The 20,506-nt window shown below is 41.9% G+C and overlaps 1 protein-coding gene across 1 annotated transcript in view; it reads right to left on the reverse strand.

Annotated features, from left to right (window-relative positions):
• The window catches only part of ADGRD2 (adhesion G protein-coupled receptor D2), a 57,605-nt gene extending 38,762 nt beyond the window's left edge, over positions 1–18,843 (reverse strand). Inside the window, exons 1-2 of the mRNA XM_069082805.1 lie at positions 18,744–18,843; positions 3,161–3,359 (exon numbers count right to left, since the gene is read on the reverse strand). Coding sequence (XP_068938906.1) covers positions 3,161–3,359; positions 18,744–18,843 — 299 coding nt within the window. The remainder of the gene's footprint in view (positions 1–3,160; positions 3,360–18,743) is intronic.
• Between the last annotated feature and the right edge of the window lie 1,663 nt (positions 18,844–20,506).

The following is a 20,506-nucleotide window of genomic DNA, read 5'->3' on the forward strand; positions in this document are numbered from 1 at the left end:
AGGCCAGCTTTGGCCTTATCGTGCTTAGTTCCAGGTGTCCACAAAACTCCCCCACATCTCCATCTGGGCCATCACCACTTGGACTATCACCTCCACACCCTCCTTCTTGGAAAACTGGACTCTTACTACTTATCCTCCATTTCTAGCTCCCCTGTATGTAGTCTTCTCCCACTAGAATAGAAACTCCTCGAGGACAGGAACTGTCTAGCATCCTTCAATATATATCTTTATATATCCTTCAATTTATATCTTAGGGCTTAGTATAGTGCCTGAGACATAGTAAATGCTTAGTAAGTGTTTTATCTATCTTCATCTACATATATATAAATAAAAGTAAGATGAATTGAAGAGGGAGGACCTATAATTGGGATGGGGCAAGGGGAGGTGGCACATGGGTTAAACCTTGAAAGATAATTAAGGACTCGTAGAGGAGGAAGTGAAGGTAGAGTACACTCCAGTGATGGGTATGGCCAATGTGAAGGCATGGAGATGGGAGATAGAATGTCAAGTTTGGGAAAGCTAACAGGCCAGTCTAGAGATGATGAGAGTGCACAAAGGGGAATAATATCAATTAAGTTCAGGAATTTGGGTTGTTTGGTGCCATATCATGGAAATCTTTAAATGCCAGGCTCAATAGTTTATCTTAGAGGTAGCAGGGAGCCATAGAAAATTCTTGAGCAGAGGAGTGAGGGGAAGAGTATTCTGGTGTCTTTGAAGAGGGTAGATTGAATAGGAGAGAGACTAGAAGCACTGAGACCTATTAGGATGCTGTGAAAATAGCCCAGGTAACAGAATTAGGGTCTGGGTTAGGATATTTTGAAGTAATAAGAATAGAGAAAAGATAATGGCTAAAAGAGATACTGGAGAGGTAGAAGGCCTAAGACTTGGCAACGGGCTGGCTCAGGAGGGTGAAGGAGAGGGAAGGGTAAAAGACGACTCTCAAATTATAACCCCAAGTGTCTGGGAGGATGGATTATTACAATCACCTTCTATTTGATCTTTTAAACCTGTCATCCAAAGAGCTGCCAAAAATCTGATTGTGTCACTTCCCTGCTCGAGAATTTTCAGTAGCTTCCTATTTATTGTCTCTAGGGAAAAATACAAACTTCTCAGCTTGGCATCTAAAGTCTTTTGAATTTTGGCTCCAGCCTACATTTCTAGAATTATTTCACATTGCTCCCTTTCATACACTCTATGTTCCAGCCAAAGTAGCCTTATTTCTGTCCCTCAAATTCTGCATTCTATTTCCCACCTCCATTCTTTTACATAGACTGTCCCCTGTGCCTGTAATGCATTTTCTCCTCATCTCTGCCTTTTGCTTTCTTTAAGATTTAACTCGGGTGCCTGATCTCTCTCCCTGCTTCCCCCTCCCCCCCCCCATGTTGTGTTTCTTCTCTTCCCCCTGGAATAACCTTTTACCTATCTATGTACATGTTGAAGCCTGCTAGAATAATATAAGCTGACTGATGTCATGGACTGTTTTGTTTTGTTTTTAGCTTTGTATCCCTAATATCTGGTATAGTGCCTTATACATAATAACTAGCAAGCATCAGTGAGAATTCTGTCTAGCCTTGTTGACCTTAGTCTCTTCAGAACAAATGGTCAATTCAGTCATGCCCCTGTTTCTAGACAGTTGCACCTCTAAAATCAGTCTGGACAGATCAGGCTTTCTTCCTACTTCTGGTTTCTCAGGTACAATTTCCAATCAAATGTCACTAAAGGCCAAATTAGCTCAATCCCCTAGTGATTTTTCAACACAATTGACCTGCATTCCAAATGGGGTACAATTAAAAGCCAAAGTGAGAGGGGAAGGGCACATGGGGTCTGTGCCTAGGAGACGGGATCACATTGGAGAGCTCTCAGCTCCTGTGTTGGCAGATAAAAGTTGACATTCCTCACCCCTTTCTTTAATTCTAGCCTACTTGCTATCCTCATACTCCAGCCAATAGGAAGCAGAGTCAGATAATTATAGAAGGGAAGTAGGAGGGATAAACAGGGAAAATGACACCAAAAAATTTGAGCTCTGCCAACCTCCTAAGGGGTCTAGTGATTCACTGCTGGGTTGTGTCAACACCAAGGCTGGCATCTTAAGATTACTGTCCAGGGTCAGGCAAATGAAGCTAAGGAATATGTTCACCCCCACTTTAGCTCCATTACACCCCTCTCTTTACTCTTCCCTGATACACCCTTTCCCTGTTCTCTTATCCCTCAAAATGATCCCACTCTGAGAACGGACTGTTAGGGATCCATACAAACATGAAGTCTGTAGGGGAAGGAGGCCTGATTGGAGCCCATCCCAGAGGGCTTACAGATCACAGTCCCTTAGGTCTAAAAGTGACCTTCAGAAAAGAATGACTTATTAGAACTGGACAGGACCAAAACATCATACCTATACTTTAAGGTCCCTTCCAGACTTAACATTCTATGCTCAGTTCATTTGCAGTGCTAACATTCTCCATCCTAAGTTTCCTAACTTTTAAGCATTCTGTGCTCTAAAATTTTACATTGTAAGGCCACTTTCAGCTCTAACATTCTACATTCTAAATTCCTTCCGACTCTATTAACATTTTATGAACTAAGTAAGGTCCCTACACAGCTCTAATATCCTGTGTTGTAGTGACCCAGGTTTGTAGGTCGCTTCCAGATCTATATTTTACTTTCTAACATTCTGTTGTAAGGTCCTCCTAAGGGGAAAATGCACTGGGCCTCAGACTAGCATCTGTGCTCCCAAGTTTCCCAGCTGTGACCCTAGACAAATGACTGAACAACCCCTTTGAGTCTATTTTCTGGTCGCTGAAAGGAGAGCGATAAATACTTACACTACCTACTTGTGCAGATGGGTTTGCTCACCCTAAAACTCGTATGCAGTTATCAGCTCCTAATACTAAATTCCAATAATCTCTAATCCACAATCTCTGGACTTTTCGGTAGCATTTCTCTCCCTCTCCTAGTTCCGCGAATAGCAAGGGACGTGAGAACCCCGCGCTCGCTGTGAATACTTGGCAATAGGGCATTCTTCTCATCTCAAAGGCTGGTAGGGGTGATCCCACTTAGCGGCCCCACATTATCCCTCCCTGCGGGTGTCAGGGGTCCCCCGACGCCAGTCCCGACCCAAACCTCCCGTGGCCCCTGCCCTTTGCCTCGGGGGCATGCCTCTCACCTGTAGGGGACCCACGACACGATCAGCCTAGCCCATGCGTCCTTCTCGGAATTGGGCACCAGGACTCTCTTTGCCTTCCAGCTGCTGCAGCCCTGGCTCTGACCCTTCTGGGGGCGGCTCCCCAGAGGAGGGGGCGGGGTCCCAAGATCCTCCTCCAGAATTAGGGCCGCTTCTTTAAGCCACCCATTGGGTTCCAGGGCTGGAAAAGTTGCGAGTGACAGGGATCTGGGTGTCCCTTTGACCGTCGAATATCCCGGGTTATGTGTCCTGGAGGAGAGAGGAAGAGCGGGGGGAGGGGGAGAGGGAGACGGGGTACATTTGTACAGCTCTAGATACCCTACCTCTATCTCGGAGACGTAGAACCTTCCCCAAGGATCGTTCTTCTAATAATACCTAGAAGACGGAGGTGAAACCTTTCCCCCATTTCCATCTGTCCGCCCCTTCTCTCCTCCCCTCTACGCGCCCCGCATCAGCTCAAGTCCACATGCAGAGAGGTTTCAAGGTAATTACAGATTCATGGAAGGTTAAACCTGAGAACGCAGAATGTTCCCACATAGACTATAGAATGTGAGAGCTGGACAGGACTGTTTGAGCACAGAACATAGAGCCCAAAGGAGAGGGCTCACGTGGTACAAGGGAGGGTGGAGGGGGCGTATGTGGGGGCTGAGGACGTGGGTTCAAATCCTGCCTCAGTCACTCATCTGTGTGACTTCAGACTAGTCTCTTACTCTCTCTGAGTTCCAGATTTCTCGCATATAAAATGAGGAGCGTGCGCTCCAAGGCCCCTTCTAGCTCTAAATCTACGACATTTGCTCATTGGTGAATAGGTTGCATCTCCCTCATAGAATGTAAGTTCCTTGAGGACAGAGACCCTTTTAGCACAGTGCCTGGCATGTAGTAGGCACTTAAGAAATTCTTGCTTACTTGACTGATTTTAAAAAAAATGTTTATTTTTAGTTTTCAACATTCATTTCCAAAAGGTTTTGAGTTACACATTTTCTCCTCATCTTTCCCCTACCCCCACCCCAAAATAGCGATCCTACTAAATACCTCTTCCCCCAATCTGTTCTCTCTTATATCCTCCCCATCCCACCTCTGACTTAGTAGGGCAAGATGGATCTCCATACCCCAGTGCCTGTATATCTTATTTCCCAGTTGCATGTAAAAAAGAATAATAATTTTTTAAACCTTTGATTTTAAAACTGATTTCTAGTTTTTTTGTGTTTTGCTTTTTGGAGGGCAATTGGGATTAAGTGACTTGCTCAAGGTCACACGGCTAGTGTGTCAAGTGTCTGAGGCCAAATTTGAACTCAGGTCCTCCTGATTCCAGGGCTGGTGCTCTATTCACTGTCACCTAGCTGTCCCATAAGACTTTGATTTCCAGATCAGGGAGGGAAAAGACTGATTTTCTTGAGACCCAGTGAAATAAAGAAACTTGTCTAAGGTTACACCGATAGACTGATTAGTTACTGTTTGGGATTTGGGGGATGAGGGGGAAATTAAAGGAGTTTCTAGGATCATAGATTTGAAGCTTGAAGGGACCCATTGAATCTATCCCCCTCCCCCCCCATTTTTCAGATGAGAAAGCTGAGGCACTGAGAGATTAAATGACTTCTCCAGGGTCATGAAGCTAATAAGTGTCTGAGGTAGGATTTGAATTCAGGGTTTCCTACATGTTGCAATAGATAGAGCACTGAACTTAAAATCAGGCAACCCTGAGTTCAAATTCGGTCTCAGACTCCTACTATATGTGTGACTCTTGGTAATCCATTGACTTCTGTCAGCCTCAGTTTCCTCATCTGTAAAATAGTGCTAATAATGGTGCCCACCTCCCCAGGTTTTGGGGGGAATCAAGTAAGATAAAACATTCAGGAACTTCAAATTCATAACTCTTCCTTATTTCAAGTCAAGAACCCACCCTGTGTTCCATCTTGTGATGGTTAGGAGGATCTTCCAAACAATACAAACAAAATCAAACCAAATCAATTAGGACCAATTTCTCCGAAGACTTTTGTCCAAGATGTCAACCCTGGAGACTGAACTCCACTCCCCAAAGCCATCTAATGGGGACGGGAGAGGGGACATCCATCTTGTCCAGAACCATGGGGACAGAACCAGGAGTATTTATTAGAATACTGAATTAGAATTCTGAAGCTCCTGAATTCCCAAATGTGGGTCATTCGAGCTCCGTGCAGCTCAGTAGTCTTATATACTTCTAATGATGATGATGAGGATATTCCAAAATTTAAAAGGAAGAAAACAAGCATTTATTAAGTTGCTACTATGTGCTAGGTACAGTGGTAAGCACTTTACAAATATTATTTCACTTGATCATTACATCAACCTTGGGAAATAGATGCTATTATTATCCCCATTTTACAGTTGAGGAAACTGAGGCAGACAGAGGTTAAGCGGCTTGCCCAGGGTCACACAGCTGCTACATATCTGAAGTCAGATTTTAACTCAGGATTTCCTAACTTTAAGCCTAGGGCTTTATTCCCTTGTGCCCCTTAGTTGCCTCCAAGAGGATCAATGATTCTTGGTTGGTTTGAGTATTCTATCCATTGATTTACATCCTAGCTCTTTTATGATCCTGCAGAAAGCTTTGGAGGGTTGCTGGAGCTAGATAATTCATCACTAATGGCCAAGCTGGGCCAAGATGAGCCTCCTCCCATACGTGGAAGCTGCAGCTAGGTACAAGGGACAGACTGCCATTAAGTCCATCTTTCCCAGATCGGTAGGACCTGCCCTGCCTTGGGATCTGTCGTCACAACAGGCCATAGTGAGGCATCAAAGAAGAATGCTCGTGGAGGAATAAGAGCAAAGGCTGACAGTTATAAAGTACTTTATATTCATAAAGTCATCTGATTTTTACAACAACCCTATGAAGCAGTGAGCGCAGGCATTCACATTTTACTAATGAGGAAACTGAGGCACAGAGGCCCATGGTTGGTAAGTAGTGGAGCTAGGACTTGAGTCTGTACTGTCTGACTCCATATCCTGTCATGAGGGAAGAGGTGTATTTGCCAAGCTAGTGCCATCTCTCCCCAGTCCTTTCCACCCCATCACCCAGGCTCCAAGGAATGGGTGAATCTAATCTTGCTTTCCCAGATTGTCCTCATTGTTTTGGATGAAAGCAAGCCACAGACTAGCCCATTAATTCCAAGCTTTATGGGTTTTGGGGTGACAGGTGTATTGTCTCAGACACAGAGCCCAGGCTCCTAGCTCAGTTGGACATTGGCTATTGATATTGTCCATCTTTTCAGCCAGGAACAAACTGTTTGGAGGCCCATTATTGGGGTTGGCAGTGATTTAGAACCTTTCAGCAGTGGGAGGACAATGAGGGGACTTGAGAGTGTGGAGGGAAAGCTCTTGGAGGAGAGAGGGTCCAAGTAGATTGTCCCTCTTTTTGCCCCCCAATCCCTTCCTTGCTTGGGCATACACAACACACTGTCCTTTTCATGGGTCTGATTTATTGGCCCATGGCCTCCATTTTGAAAAGGTGGTCTATGGACCTTTGCTGTGACACTGATATTTAGCTGCAATAAAATGAGCCTCTTTTTCTAGTAAGGGAGAATTGCAAGTTGCCATTGGTAACAATTCAATTCACACTTCCATAGTGATTTCAGGATTGCTCACACTCTGTGGGGGTAGGTATTGTCATGAAGGATTATTCATGAAGATTTATAGATGGCCAAAACTGAGTCTCAGGGGAAGTGGAAAGACCTCTGGATTTGGAGTCAGGGGGCCTAGGTTCAAATCCCAGTATGGACATTTGCCTGCTCTGTGACCTTGGGCAAGTTGTATAATGTCTCTGTGTCTTAATTTTCTCATCAGTAAAATAAAGAAGCTAAGCTAGATCAGTGGTTCCAATTTAGAGATTCACAAACTCCTTGGGGTTTTGTGATAATGGTTCAAGGGGTTTGGGCTAAAAATTATTTAATGATGCCTTAAGCAGTAAATAATTGTAATGAGTATTAGGAGTTGTATATGAAATGACCCTGGGGACTCACTATGTATTTTGTTGTTGACAGTTTATGGAACAAAAAATTCTGGGGACCATTGAACTAAATGATCTCTAAGGCTCCTTACAGCTATGAATCTATGATCTAAATACTTTAAATTATGAGCTCTTTGAGAGCAGGGCCTCTTTTGACACTTTTTGTATCACCAGTGATTGGCACAGTGCCTGGCATATAGTAGGTACTTAAATGTTTATCCATTGACTGATTGATTTCGATGACTTGCCCAAGGTCACATGGCTGGCAAACAAATTTCAGCACTGGGATTTGGACCTGTATTTCTTACTTTTTCCACTATACCATGGTAACAGATTGTAAAGGGCATGAAGGTGAGTTAATGTGAAATACTGCTGGAAAGTTTGGTTGGAGCCAAACTGTGGAGGCCCTTAAATGCCAATCAGAAGAGTGTGTACTTCATCCTAGAAACAGTAGAGAGGGACTGTATTCATCGAGGGCAGTCTCATGGGCAGATCTGTGCCTTAGATAGATTATTTTGGCAGCTGTATGAATGATGGATTTAAGAAGAGGAGTCACTTAGGAAATGGTTAGTCCAGGTGAGAGGTGATGAAGACCTTGAACTGACGTGGTGGAGGCAGAAGTGGAAGGATCAGGATGGATTCAAGATAGGTTGTATAAGTCCAATAAATAAGAATGGGCATTTGACTAAATTGGGGGAGGGGTGATGTTAGGAGGAGGGAAGATTTGAAGTTTCCTTTGCAGTTTCAAATGTGAGTGGATAGTGCTGCCTTAAGCAGAAAAAGGGAAGCTTGGGAACTGGAGGTTCCTTGGAAAAGAATATATTGAGCTCAGTTTTTGGAGGTTTTAAGTTTAAGGTACAAGTTGAATACCCAGATAGAAATTTCTAGGAAGTAATTGAAGATCTAAGGAGTCTAGTACTCAGAGAAGAGATTACAACTGGATATAAAGATTTTCCTATTAAATAAGCATCCTAGATTATTTTTAGGATCCATTTCAGATCCAAAACCTATGATCAGAAGGACAGAGACTTCTCCAGGGAAGTTGATTGGAAGAACCACAGCTCTGGCAGGGAGTAGTTTTATCTCTATCTTTGGGGTGCAGAGAAATACCTGATGTACAGCCAGGACCCCCTAGAGGCATGTGTGTTGCATGTATGAAAAGCAAATGTAGGAAAGTCCGAATAGTTTCCCATTTGTTGAGAACTTCCAGGCAGGAGTGACTGAGACTGATCCAATTTCATATCTATGGGAAGAGAGATCAGTGGCGCTTTCCACTGGCCCCCATTCCTCTACTCCCCATTACTCCTTTCACACACATCTAAGACTCATGCATCACAAGTTTGGAAGGGATGACTTCTAGACCCCCAAGTCCTCCCTAGTCTAGGAAGGAATAGCAGGACCCTGGCCAGTGACCATGAGGTAGAAAACAGACAGCAAGATGAGCCTTGGAAGTAGCTTATAGTTCAGTATGGCTGGAATAGGGAGAGTAATGTAAACCAAATATGGAAAAGTAGGTTGGAGTTAGATTGTGGAAGACAATTAATGCCAGACCAAGGAGTCTTTATTTTATTTGAGAGGCAATAGGGAGCCACTGAAATAATGAGCATAGGAGTAAAATGGCCAGACTTGTGCTTTAGGTGGATGATTTTGGTGGCTCTGTGAAGGGTTAAAGGATAGTTTGCCTCTATTGGGAGGAGGAAAACTAATTAGGGGGCTATTACACTAGTTTGTATGAGAGATAATAAACTAGGGCAGTAGCCATGGAATGAAAATAGCCATGGAATGAAAATACATGTCAACTAGTCAGTGAAAAATCATTTATTAAATTTTTACCAAAGTCAAGGCATTGTGCTAATTTGAGAAATGTTTTGGGGGCAGAATCAGTAGGCTGCAGAAAAGGATTGGCTTTGAGAGAAGAGAGAGAAAAAAAGGCAAAGATAACTCAAAGGTTATCTTTGAGGTCAGCATGTATCCCAGTGACTAGGATGTTGGTATATGTAAAGAAATGGACAATTAAGAGGAATGGTAGATTTGAAGGAAAGATGGTTAGTTCAATTTTGGACATGTTGAGTTTGAGGGACTGGGTCAATATCCAGATGGAGATGCTTGCCACAGAGTTGGAATTTTGAGACTGTAGTTTGTGAAAGAGATTAGAGACAGATGTACAAATATTGGAACTTTCTGCAGAGAAGTGATGACTGAAAACATGGGAACTAACCACATCCACAAAAATGAGAATATAGGCATAAAAGAGACAGAGATTTGAGGAGCACCTGTATTTAAGTGGCAGGAGAGGCATGATGAACCAGAAAAGCAGACTGAGAAAGAGCAGCCAGACAGGTAAGGGAAAAACCAAGAGAAAGCATTGTGATGGAAGCCACACAAGGACATTATTCAGAAATAAGGGCTGGTCAAGAGAGTGGCAAAAACAGAAGAAAGGTCAAAGAAGATAAAGACTGTCAGGTTAATTAAATTAATTAAAAGATCACTGGTCAATTTAGTGTGACTACTTTCAAGGGGAATGATAAGGTTGGAAGCCATATCTAAGGAGTCAAGGAGCGGATGAAAAGTGAGAAAAAAGAGGCAGTGGGTGTAAAATTATTTTTTTCCAGCAAAGTAGCAATATGTTCCACTGAGAAGTATAGGACAATAGCTTGAGGATATAGCAGGGCCAAGGGAAGGTTTCTTTTCTTTCTTTTTTAGGGAGAGGGGGGAACTGGAAATGTGTGTAGTCAGGAGGAAATAGCCAGTAGATGAGGAGATATTACAGATAAGATAGGAGGAGGGGTTATTGGAGCATGCTCTTGATTGATACATGAGGAGATGGGATCAAGGGCAATGAGTAGAGAAATTAACCTTGATGGAGAGAAGAACCACCTCATTCCTGGAGATTGGAGCAAAGAAGGAAAGGACTGGTAAAAATATGGAGGGTTTTTTATGGTATGGATTCGGGGAGATAGGGAACTCATGATATGTTCCTCTATTTCTCAGTAAAGTGGAAGGCAATTTCATCTGCAGAGAAAAAGGGCAAACAGTATGGCATTGAGCTTGAAGAGAGAGAAGGTGTGGAATAGCATTTTTGTGGGCAATTGCATTAAATTTTGAATTGTATCATCTTCTAATCCAATTTTATGGATGAGGAGGGGAAGTGAATTTCCCAAGATCACATAGTTGGTTAAGTATAAATATTAAAACTAGTATTCAAAGTCAAATCTTTCAGCTCTAGATTTGGTGCTTTAAGGCTTCTGTTTCCAAATCCAGAACTTTTCCCCAGTATACAGACGATGACTTGATTTTATGATAATTACTTTGAGGCTAAAACTGGCAAAGTTAACCAGCAAATTAATGCAGTTAAAATTCAAGTAAACAACCATTGGAGAGCTGTGTCTTTTTGGGAAATAAATACTGTCTCAATAGGGTAGGTGGTCAAGGGATATGAACCATTTTCTCTTTTTTTTTTCTTTCAAATAGTATTTTATTACTTCTAATTACATTTAATGACAATTTTTTCCAATTTATCTATTTTTAGTTTTCAACATTCATTTCCACAAGATTTTGAGTAAGAAATTTTTCTCCCCATCTCTTCCCTACCCCAACCCTAGGATAGAGAGGCTACTGAATACCCCTTCCCCCAATCTGTTCTCTCTTATATTCTCCCTCATTCCCCTACCTTTCTAGTAGGGCAAGATGAATTTCTATACCCTAGTGCCTGTATATTTTGTTTCCCAGTTGCACATAACATGCATTAACATTTTTTTTTGAAACTTTGAGTTCCAGTCTCTCCCTTCTTCCCTCCTCACCCACCCCCACTGGGAAGACAAGCATTTCAACATAGGTTGTACATGTGTAGTTAGGCAAATCATTTCCATAGTAGTTATATTTTGAAAGACTAACTATATTTCCCTCCATCCTATCCTGCCTCCCACTTATTCTATTTTCTACTTTGACCCTGTCCCTTTTCAAAAGTGTTTGCTTCGGGGATGGCCAGGTAGCACAGCAAGTAAGAGCACCAGCCCCAGTGTCCCTGGGGGATCGAATCGGGGCTGAGGCACTTAGCATCCACCCAGAAACACCTGGCCGTGTAACCTTGAGCAAGTTACTTAACCTCAATTGCTTTAAAAAAAAGTGTTTGCTTCTAACTACCCTCTCCTTCAATCTGCCCTCCCTTCTATCACACCCCCTCTTATCCCCTTCCCCCCTGCTTTCCTGTAGAATAAGATACCCAATTCAATGTGTATGCTATTCCCTCCTTAAGCCAAATTCAATGAGAGTAAGGTTGACCCATTTCCTTTCATCTTCCTGCTCTTCCCCTCCATTGTACCAGTTTTCTCTTGCCTCTTTTATATGAGATAATTTACCCTAATCTATCTCTCCCTTTCTCCTTCTCCCAATATATTCCTCTCACCTCTTAATTTTATTTTTAAGATATCGTCTCTTCATATTCAACCTATCCTGTGCCTTCTATGTACACATGTACACAAATTGCACACACACATATATATTTATACACACATATACCCTCCTATACATACATATATATTTATGTATACATATATATTCCCTTCAACTATCCTCATATTGAGAAAAGTCTCATGAATTACAATTATTGCTTTTCCATGTAGGAATGTAAATAGTTCAACTTTTTTTTTTAAGCAATCGGGGTTAAGTAACTTGCTCAAGGTTACACGGCCAGTTATTTCTGGGTGTGGTGCTAAGTATCTGAGCCCGGATTTGATCCCCAGGTCATCCCGACACTGGAGCCAGTGCTGTTATTTGCTGAGCCACCGGGCTGCCCCACTAGTTCAACTTTAATAAGTTTATTATGATTTCTTTTTCCTGTTTACCTTCTCATGCTTCTCTTGCTTCTTGTAATTGAAAGTCAAATTTTCTGTTCAGCTCTGTTTTTTTTTTCCATCAAGAATGCCTAAAAGTCCTCTATTTCATTGAATTACCATATTTTCCCCTGCAGCATTATACTCAGTTTTGCTGGGTAGGTGATTCTTGGTTTTAATCCTAACTCCTTTGACCTCCAAAGTTTCATATTCCAAGCCCTTCAATCTCTTAATGTAGAAGCTGCTAGATCTTGTGTTATTCTGTTTGTGTTTCCACAATAGTAAAATTGTTCCTTCCTGGCTGCTTGTAATATTTTCTCCTTGACCTGGGAACTCTGGAATTTGGCTATGGTATTCCTAGGAGTTTTCTTTTTGGGATCTTTTTCAAGAGGTACTTGGTGAATTCTTTCAATTTCTATTTTGCCCTCTGGTTCTAGAATATCAGGGCAATTTTCCTGGAGAATTTCTTGAAGGCTGATTTCTAGGTTCTTTTTTTGATCGTGGATTTCAGGTAGTACAATAATTTTTAAATTAACTCTCCTGGATCTATTTTCTAGGTTAGTGGTTTTTCCTATGAGATATTTCACATTGCCTTCTATTTTTTCATTTATTTGGATCTATTTTACAGTATCTTGATTTCTCATAAAGTCATTAGCTTCCATTTTCTCCAGTTTAATTTTGAAGGAATTATTCTTTTCAGTGAGTTTTTGAAATTCCTTTTCCATCTGGCCAATTTGGCTTTTTAAGGCATTCTTCTCCTCATTGGCTTTTTGGACCTCTTTTGCCATTTGAGTTAGTCTACTTTTTAAGGCATTATTTTCTTCAGATATTTTTTGTTATTTTCTTCAGAATCTCCTTTAGAAGGCTGTCGACTCACTTTTCATTATTTTCTTGCCTCATTCTCATTTCTTTTCCCAGTTTTTCCTCCACTTCTCTTATTTGATTTTCAAAATCCTTCTTGAGCTCCTCCATGGACTGTGACCAATTCATATTTTTCTTGGAAGCTTTTGATGCAGGAGTTCTGACTTCATTGTCCTCCTCCAGTTCCATGCTTTGATCCTTTTGCCCCCCAAAAAGGATTGTATGGTCTGATTGTGCTTCCTTATCTTGTCAATTACTTGACTTTTGAGCTCTTTGCCATGGTAGAACTCTGCTTCCAGAATGAAGAGAGCTTTGTCCCAAATTGCTGGGGGTTTCACAGGTACCAGAGCTATTAGGAAGGTACCCTCTCTACAGCCCCCACAAGCTCAGGCTCACTGGCCACACACCCCAGGACCACCACCCAAGACCATGATCCAGATCCAAGCAAGTCAGAACAAGGGCAATTACCCTCTGAATGGTCTCTTGGTCCCCCTATGTTATGCAGGCCAGGAGCTCTGAAAGCAGCCACATGGTACAACTGTGCCTCCTACCACTTCTTGCCCTGGGGATAGGGGCCAGACCGTGCTATGCCTTCACCCTTACAACAGAGTTCCTGACTGACCTTTTATTTTCTCTTTGGCATTTATGGGTTTAAGAGTCTGGAAATCACCACAGCTGCTGGTGCTTCACTCTCCTGAAGTCTGCTCTGGGTGATCTGGATGCTTGTTGGGGCTGCTGGAACCACTGCTCACTGGGGACTGCACTCAGCTCCCAGCAAGCTGTGATAGACCTTTCCTGTTGGCCTGCCAGGCTGCCTTCAGTGGGAGATTTGTTCCTCTCTGTCTTTTTGTGGGTTCTGTAGCTTTAAAATTTGTTTAGAGTCATTTTTTTTACAGGTATTGGAGATGGTTGAAGCTGGAGCCCACGCCAAGTCTGTGCTTTTACTCTGCCATCTTGGCTTATAAGGCCCCTTAATGACAATTTTTAACATTTGCTTTTAAAATAAAATTTTGAGCTTCAAATTTTCTTGGTTCCTCCCCTCCCTCCCTCCTCACCAAGACAGTAAGTAATCAATTTTATATAGGTTATATATGTGCAATGATGTAAAACATATTTCCATATTAATCATGTTGTGAAAGAAGGAACAGAACAAAAGGAAAAAAGTACCAAAAAAATGAAAATGGTGTAGTTCAATCTGCATTCAGATTCCACCAGTTCTTTCTCTGAATGGGGATAGCGTTTTCCAGCATGAATCCTTTGGAATTGTCTTGGATCATTGTATTGCTGAGAAGAACTAAGTCAGTCATAGTTGATTATTGTACTATGTTTTTACTGTGCACAATGTTTTCCTGGCTTTTCTTACTTCACTTTGCATCAGTTCATGTAAGGCTTTCCAGGTTTTTCTGAAATCTTCCTGCTTGTCTTTTCTTATAGCACAATAATATTTCATTACATTCATACACTACAACTTGTTCAGCCATTCTCCAATTGATGGTCATCCCCTCAATTTCCATTTTTTGCAACCACAAAAAGAACTGCTGCAAATATTTTTGTAGTGTATGTCCTTTCTCCTTTTTTATGATCTCTTTGGGATACAGACCTAGTAATAGTATAGCTGGATCAAAGGGTATGAACAGTTTTATAGTCCTTTGGGCATAGTTTTAAATTGCTCTCCAGAATGACCAGATTAGTTCACAACTCCACCAACAATACATTAGTGTCCTAATTTTCTCAGTCTTCTCCAACATTTATTATTTTTCTTTTCTGTCATATTAGCTAATCTTATAGGTATACGGTGGTAGCTCAGAATTATTTTAATTTGCGTCCCTCTAATCAATAGTAATTTAGAGCATTTTTATATGACTATAGATAGCTTCGATTTCTTCATCCCCAAGCTGCCTATTCATATCTTTTGGCCATTTATTATTGGGCATGACTTGTATTCTTGTAAATTTGACTCAGCTCTCTATATATTTGAGAAATGAGGGCTTTATCAGAGACATTTGCTATAAAATTTGTTTCCCACCTTTGTGCTTTCCTTCTAATCTTGGTAACATTGGTTTTGGGGATATGAACCATTTTCAGCAGAAGAAATGTAAACTATCAATGACCCAATAAAAATACTCCAAATCATTTATAAGGGAAAAAATGTAAATTAAAATAACTTTGAGTTTTCACCACGCACATAGTTAATTGGCTAAGGTAATGTCGCAATTCTCTATGTATCTGTGGTCTCACTGATGTGGGTATTCCCTCCAATGTCACAAATAAACCTATCCATTTCTGTTTCTCCAGTGAGACTCTTGTTCATTTCCACCAGTAAATGTGCCATGAGTGGTCCAACCAATGTGCTGGGAACTGTGATCAAGAGCTCTTGCCATTACAGGGAAACCAGTGAAGCACTTGGGCTATCCATTGATTATCTTTTGCCCTCATTGTGTGGCCACACCAGTTTCTTTTTTAATTATACATTTATTAAAAAAAATCTCCCTTGCACTGCTTGTCCTCCATAATGCCTTGTCTGCCATGGGTTCCTATCTCTTCAAACACACCCTGTGCCTCTCTATGGCCTTTAGGTGATTCTCAGCTTCCCTTCATTGAGAATTAGAATATTTTGTGACTTGTAGACATATGACATTGCCAGAAAAATATTGGTATAAAAATTTACCTTCATTTCAGGGAGAAGCTCAGGGTCATTAAAATAACTTTCTAAGTTTCCAAAGGTAATTCAGTTTGCTTCTCTCCTCCTATTCAATTCTGGACCCAATTCACTGTCCATTTGCAGTGTTCACTAAATAAATATATTTTCTCCTTATATGTACATATGGGGTGGGGTTGGGGCAATATAGAGTAGTGGATGACAAGTTCGTTGTTATTCAGTCATATCCGACTCTCCACCACCCCATTTGGGGTTTTCTTGGCAAAGATACTGGAGTTGTTTGCCATTTCCTTCTCCAGCTCATTTTACAGGTGAAGAAACTGAGACAAACTGGTGGAGTAAAAAAATCCTGGGTTCAAGTTTTTCCTCTGACACATGCTGGCTATGTGACCTGGGCAAGTCATTTATCCTTTCATTGACCCCCAGGCAAATCTCTATGACTATAAGTTGCAGAGAAGGTAATTATCTATATTATTGGAAGAAATTCCACACTTGGAGCTCCCTGTACTGATGTTCCCCCCCCTCAGACATGCATACATACACATACATGCATACACACATGTTCACAACACATCACACATACATTGTGTATACACCTGTAATACACATATACATACATGTATGTATTACATATATACTCATATTCTAATCTGTCTATCTATCTATCTATCTATCTATCTATCTATCTATCTATCTATCTAATAGTGATGGCCAAGTTCTACTGGCATTCCTTTTAACTATATCATTGTCTGGGCAGTAGACATTCTTCATCTACTTGGTTTTTCCTACAGATAGTTAGGCCACACTTTTTGGACTGATTAATGATCTCTTTTAGGGGCTCAGCAGTATTCTAGGATTTAATACAATCAGCACAATGTTATCCTCAAACAGGCTCATTTGGACAATTTCTCCATTATAGAGAAATCCCTCTTTGATTTATACTCTGGGCTGAACCTCCTCGGTGAAGATCAAGCATATGCCTACCATCTTTATGCCTCTCTTAATATTAGTGAACAGCAGACTGCTAAGCAGAGTCATCTCTGTTTCATTTTTTCAAGGAATTTTATATAATTCTGGCATGCATGGAGGGAAGCTAGGATGCACAGTGAATAGAGGACTGGGCTTGGAGTTAGGAAGACCTGACTTCAAATTTGGCCTCTGACACTTACTAGCTGTGTGACCCTGGGCAAGTCCCTTAACCCTGTTTGCCTCAGTTTCCTCATCTGTGAAATGACCTGGAGAAGGAAATGGTAAACCACCCCAGGACCTTTGCTAAGAAACTCTCAAATGGGGTCACAAAGAGTGAAATATAACTGAAAAAGACTGAACAACAGCATGCCTGCTGTTGGAGGGGGCTTTTAAGGCAAAGACAGAAATAGACAATGTTTCACAGCACTTTAATTTGCTGTTTGGGATGCCATGAATTAGTTCAAACATTCCAGAAAAGAATTTGTAGCTATGCTGGAGAAGATATTAAACTGTTCATACCCTTTGACCCCCTACTGGGTCATATACCCCAAGGAGATCAAAGGTAAAAGGAAAAATCTTATACCTACCAAAATATTTGTGGCAGCCCTTGTTGTGGTAGCAAAAAGAAGGGAAACAAAGTGTGAGTGCCTATGAGTTGGGCACTGATAAGTATCACGTACACATATATTAGTAATGTCAGTACTGGGCATGTACCCAAAAAAGGTAAGGCAGATGGAAAGGTCTCATGTGTACCAAAGTATTTGTAGTAGCACTTTTTATGATAGCAAAAAGAATGGGAGCAAAGGGGGTATCCACTGATTGAGGAATGACTGAACAAATAATGGTGTATGAAAGGATGGAGTATCATTGTGATTGCGCTGACTGTCTAGGCCATGGGCCTGACTCTAACAGGATGACATTCCGTGGGGATAAGTCTTCGTTGTTGTTTATTGTTCGTAATTCAGTCATTTTTCAGTCACGTCCAATTCTTCGTGAAACCTTTAGGGTTTTCTTGGCAAAGATGCTGGAGTACTTTGCCATTTCCTTCTCTAGCTCATTTTAGAGATGAGGAAACTGAGACATACAGGGTTAAGTGACTTGCCCAGGGTCACACAGCTAGTGTTTGAGGCTGGATTTGAACTCATAAAGAGATTTTCCTGACTCAAGGCCCAGCACTCTATTCATAGTGCCCCCTAGCTGCCCTAAGGTCTTACATTTGGGTTAAAAATAAATTTTACAAGTACAGGATAGAGGAGGCATAGTTAGACAGCAGTTTATCTGAAAAAGATCTGTGAGTCTTAGTAGACTGCAAGTTTGATACGGCAGTCAAAAAAGGGAATGTGACCTCAGACTACATTAAGAGGGTTTTGGTTCTGTACACCATAGTTGAGGAAGGACATTGATGGAAAGGACCCAGAAGATGGCAACTAGAATGGTCAGTCTATGTCATATCAGGATTAACTGTAGGAACTGCGGATATTTCTTCCGGTGGGAGGGAGTAAGGTGAGAGCTGGGTTCAAATTGAGACTTTGACACTTACCAGCTATGTGACTATGGGCAAGTCACTTAACCGTTCTGAGTCTCAGTTTCCTCTTGCTGGTAATAATAAAACTTGTGCTGCCATTTTACAGAGTCTGGGGAAATATCTCTGTAAATCTTAGAGCTTCAGACCAATATGGGTTATTATAAAGTGACCTATTATAAGGTGCCTTCATCTAGATAAGAATATTCCACTCAAAGCGCCTTATTAGCTGTGTGACCTTGGGCAAGTCACTTCATATCTCAGTCTTAGTTTACTCATCTTGTAAAATGAGGGGTTTGAACTAGCTGGCCTCTGAAATGCCTTTCAGCCCTGATAATCTATGTTCACCTCTGGGATTCTGAGGGTGGGGACTTGGGGGAAGGGGAGGGAATGGCTGTTGCACAGAAGTGATGGTCTAGGATAGCAAATCCAGGCCGGGGTCTGGGCAGTGGAATGGCCCACTCCACATCTCTCTTCAGTTCAGTTCAAACCCATTCAGCTCCATTCAGTTCATCTGGCTTCCGATTTTATCTAGCTCTGCCACTTAGTCCTTAAGTGAATTTCAACAAGTCAGTTCATCCCCGTAAGCCTCAGTTTCCTAACGTGTTAAAAAAACGGGGAGGGGGGCCTCAAACTAGCCATCTCCAAGGTCCCTTCCACATAGGATGGACCAAGCCACAGATAAAGCTGGGGAAAGTAGTTGAGAGAAAGAAGGTAGGTGGCGCTAGAGGCCTGCTCACCTGTACAAGGACCAAGGAGCTGGGCTGTGCTGGGTCTAGAAGCCGCACCTGGGAAGATGGGCGGGAGGCCCCGCTCTGACTCCGAGGTAAAAATAATCATTGTAGGACATCTGCTTGGCTGTCAACAGCCACGAGGGAAATAAAGCAGTTGTCCCCTCCAGCAAAAACCTGCTGTTCCTGTTCCCCAGACTGGCAGCCAGCAACTGCTCGGGCGTTTGAATGCCAATCCAATTTGAACGCCTGGAATTCACCCCAGAGAGGGGGGTAGTTCAACTTTATCAGGCCAGAGAAAAACAACAGGGTTGGAATAAGGGAAGGGAGTGCAGTATAGGGAACAGGGAGCAGCTGGTGAAGGAAATCCCAATAGAGAGATGATAATAATAATATTAATAATAATACAACAACATCTGTTTAACACCAATATTCTCTTGGGGAGGCTTTTTTTTGACCATGGAAACCCATGAAACAGATGAAGGGGTTCTCAGTCCTGGATGCCTTGCCTCCTCTCTGCAAGGATGGTGACAGAGGGATGAAAAGGGGACCAGAGTTTTCTTGAATCGTCTACAAACATTAACTGTTGATCCTCTCGGTGTGTGGTCATTGTCCAATGGAGCAGACATAGTCCTGGAGTAATGGAATTGCCTCCATGTGGACATTCTCTGTGTAAATGAAACCATAAGAGGAGAGAGATCACTGTTTATCGAAAGCCCAACTTCTGGATTCTCCTGGGGGAGGGGAAGAAAAGAGTTAGTTTCATTCTATGCCCCAAAGTAACCCGATTTCATGGGACACTTGGTCATCTCAACCTGGCCTGCTTCTGATGGGTGTAAGTGAAAAGACTATCCTGAAGATAAATGTGGCTTTTGCAGGTGAAGAAACAGTGAGAATACAGAAAGAATTTGAGGAGTTCCTTTAAACTAAATCAGCTCAGACATAAGGTGAAAGAAGGCACAGGAGAGGATAGTTAAAATTGTGGAGAATATAGTTTGGGGTTAAGGAATGAGAGGCTAAGGACTTTTGATTACTCAGGAGCCTTGTGTTTTCCTATCATTAATACTTTTTTTTTGGTATTTTTAGAGGGGGAAGGGCAGGGCAATTGGAGTTAAGTGACTTGCCTAAGGTCACACAGCTAGTAAGTGTTAAGTGTCTGAGGTCGGCTTTGAACTCAGGTACCCCCGACTCCAGGGCCAGTGCTCTATTCACTGTACTACCTAGTTGCCCATAGTACTTTCTTTAAGAAGAATGAGTAGGTAAGAGGCAGTGTAACATAAAAATAGGAGAACTGGCCTTGGGGCTGACCTGACCCACATTCAGGTCTTGCCTGTGACTATCTTGGCTGTATGGCCAAGGTCTGGTTACTTAGCCTTTCAATGTTCTAGGTAATTTGCTAATCTGCTATGGTAGAGGGAGTTCCTCACTGGATGCTTCAATGAAATTGCAAATGTAGACAGTCAGGGGGGAATAAGAGTCCAAGGGTACTACCGTGTTTCCCCGATAATAAGACACTGTCTTATTAATTTTTTGGACAGAAAAACACCAGAGGGCTTATTTTCAGGGGAGGGCTTATTTTAATGAACATTGACAACAATTTTAATAAACAGGTAAATGTGAACAAAAAAATGTACCTTTATTCAATAATGAATTCAATAAAGAACAGGATGACGCGCTCACTGCTGCAGCTCTGGTTGGATGCACCTCGGGGCGCAGCGTGCGTTTCACGGGGGGGGGGTGCGAGCAGGGGATTGCCTTCACTACAGTAGCAA

This window comes from Petaurus breviceps, unplaced genomic scaffold, assembly GCF_028583685.1.
Source record: "Petaurus breviceps papuanus isolate PSGF00001 unplaced genomic scaffold, PetGlider_PUasm1.0 171, whole genome shotgun sequence".
Classification (NCBI taxonomy): Eukaryota; Metazoa; Chordata; class Mammalia; order Diprotodontia; family Petauridae; genus Petaurus; species Petaurus breviceps.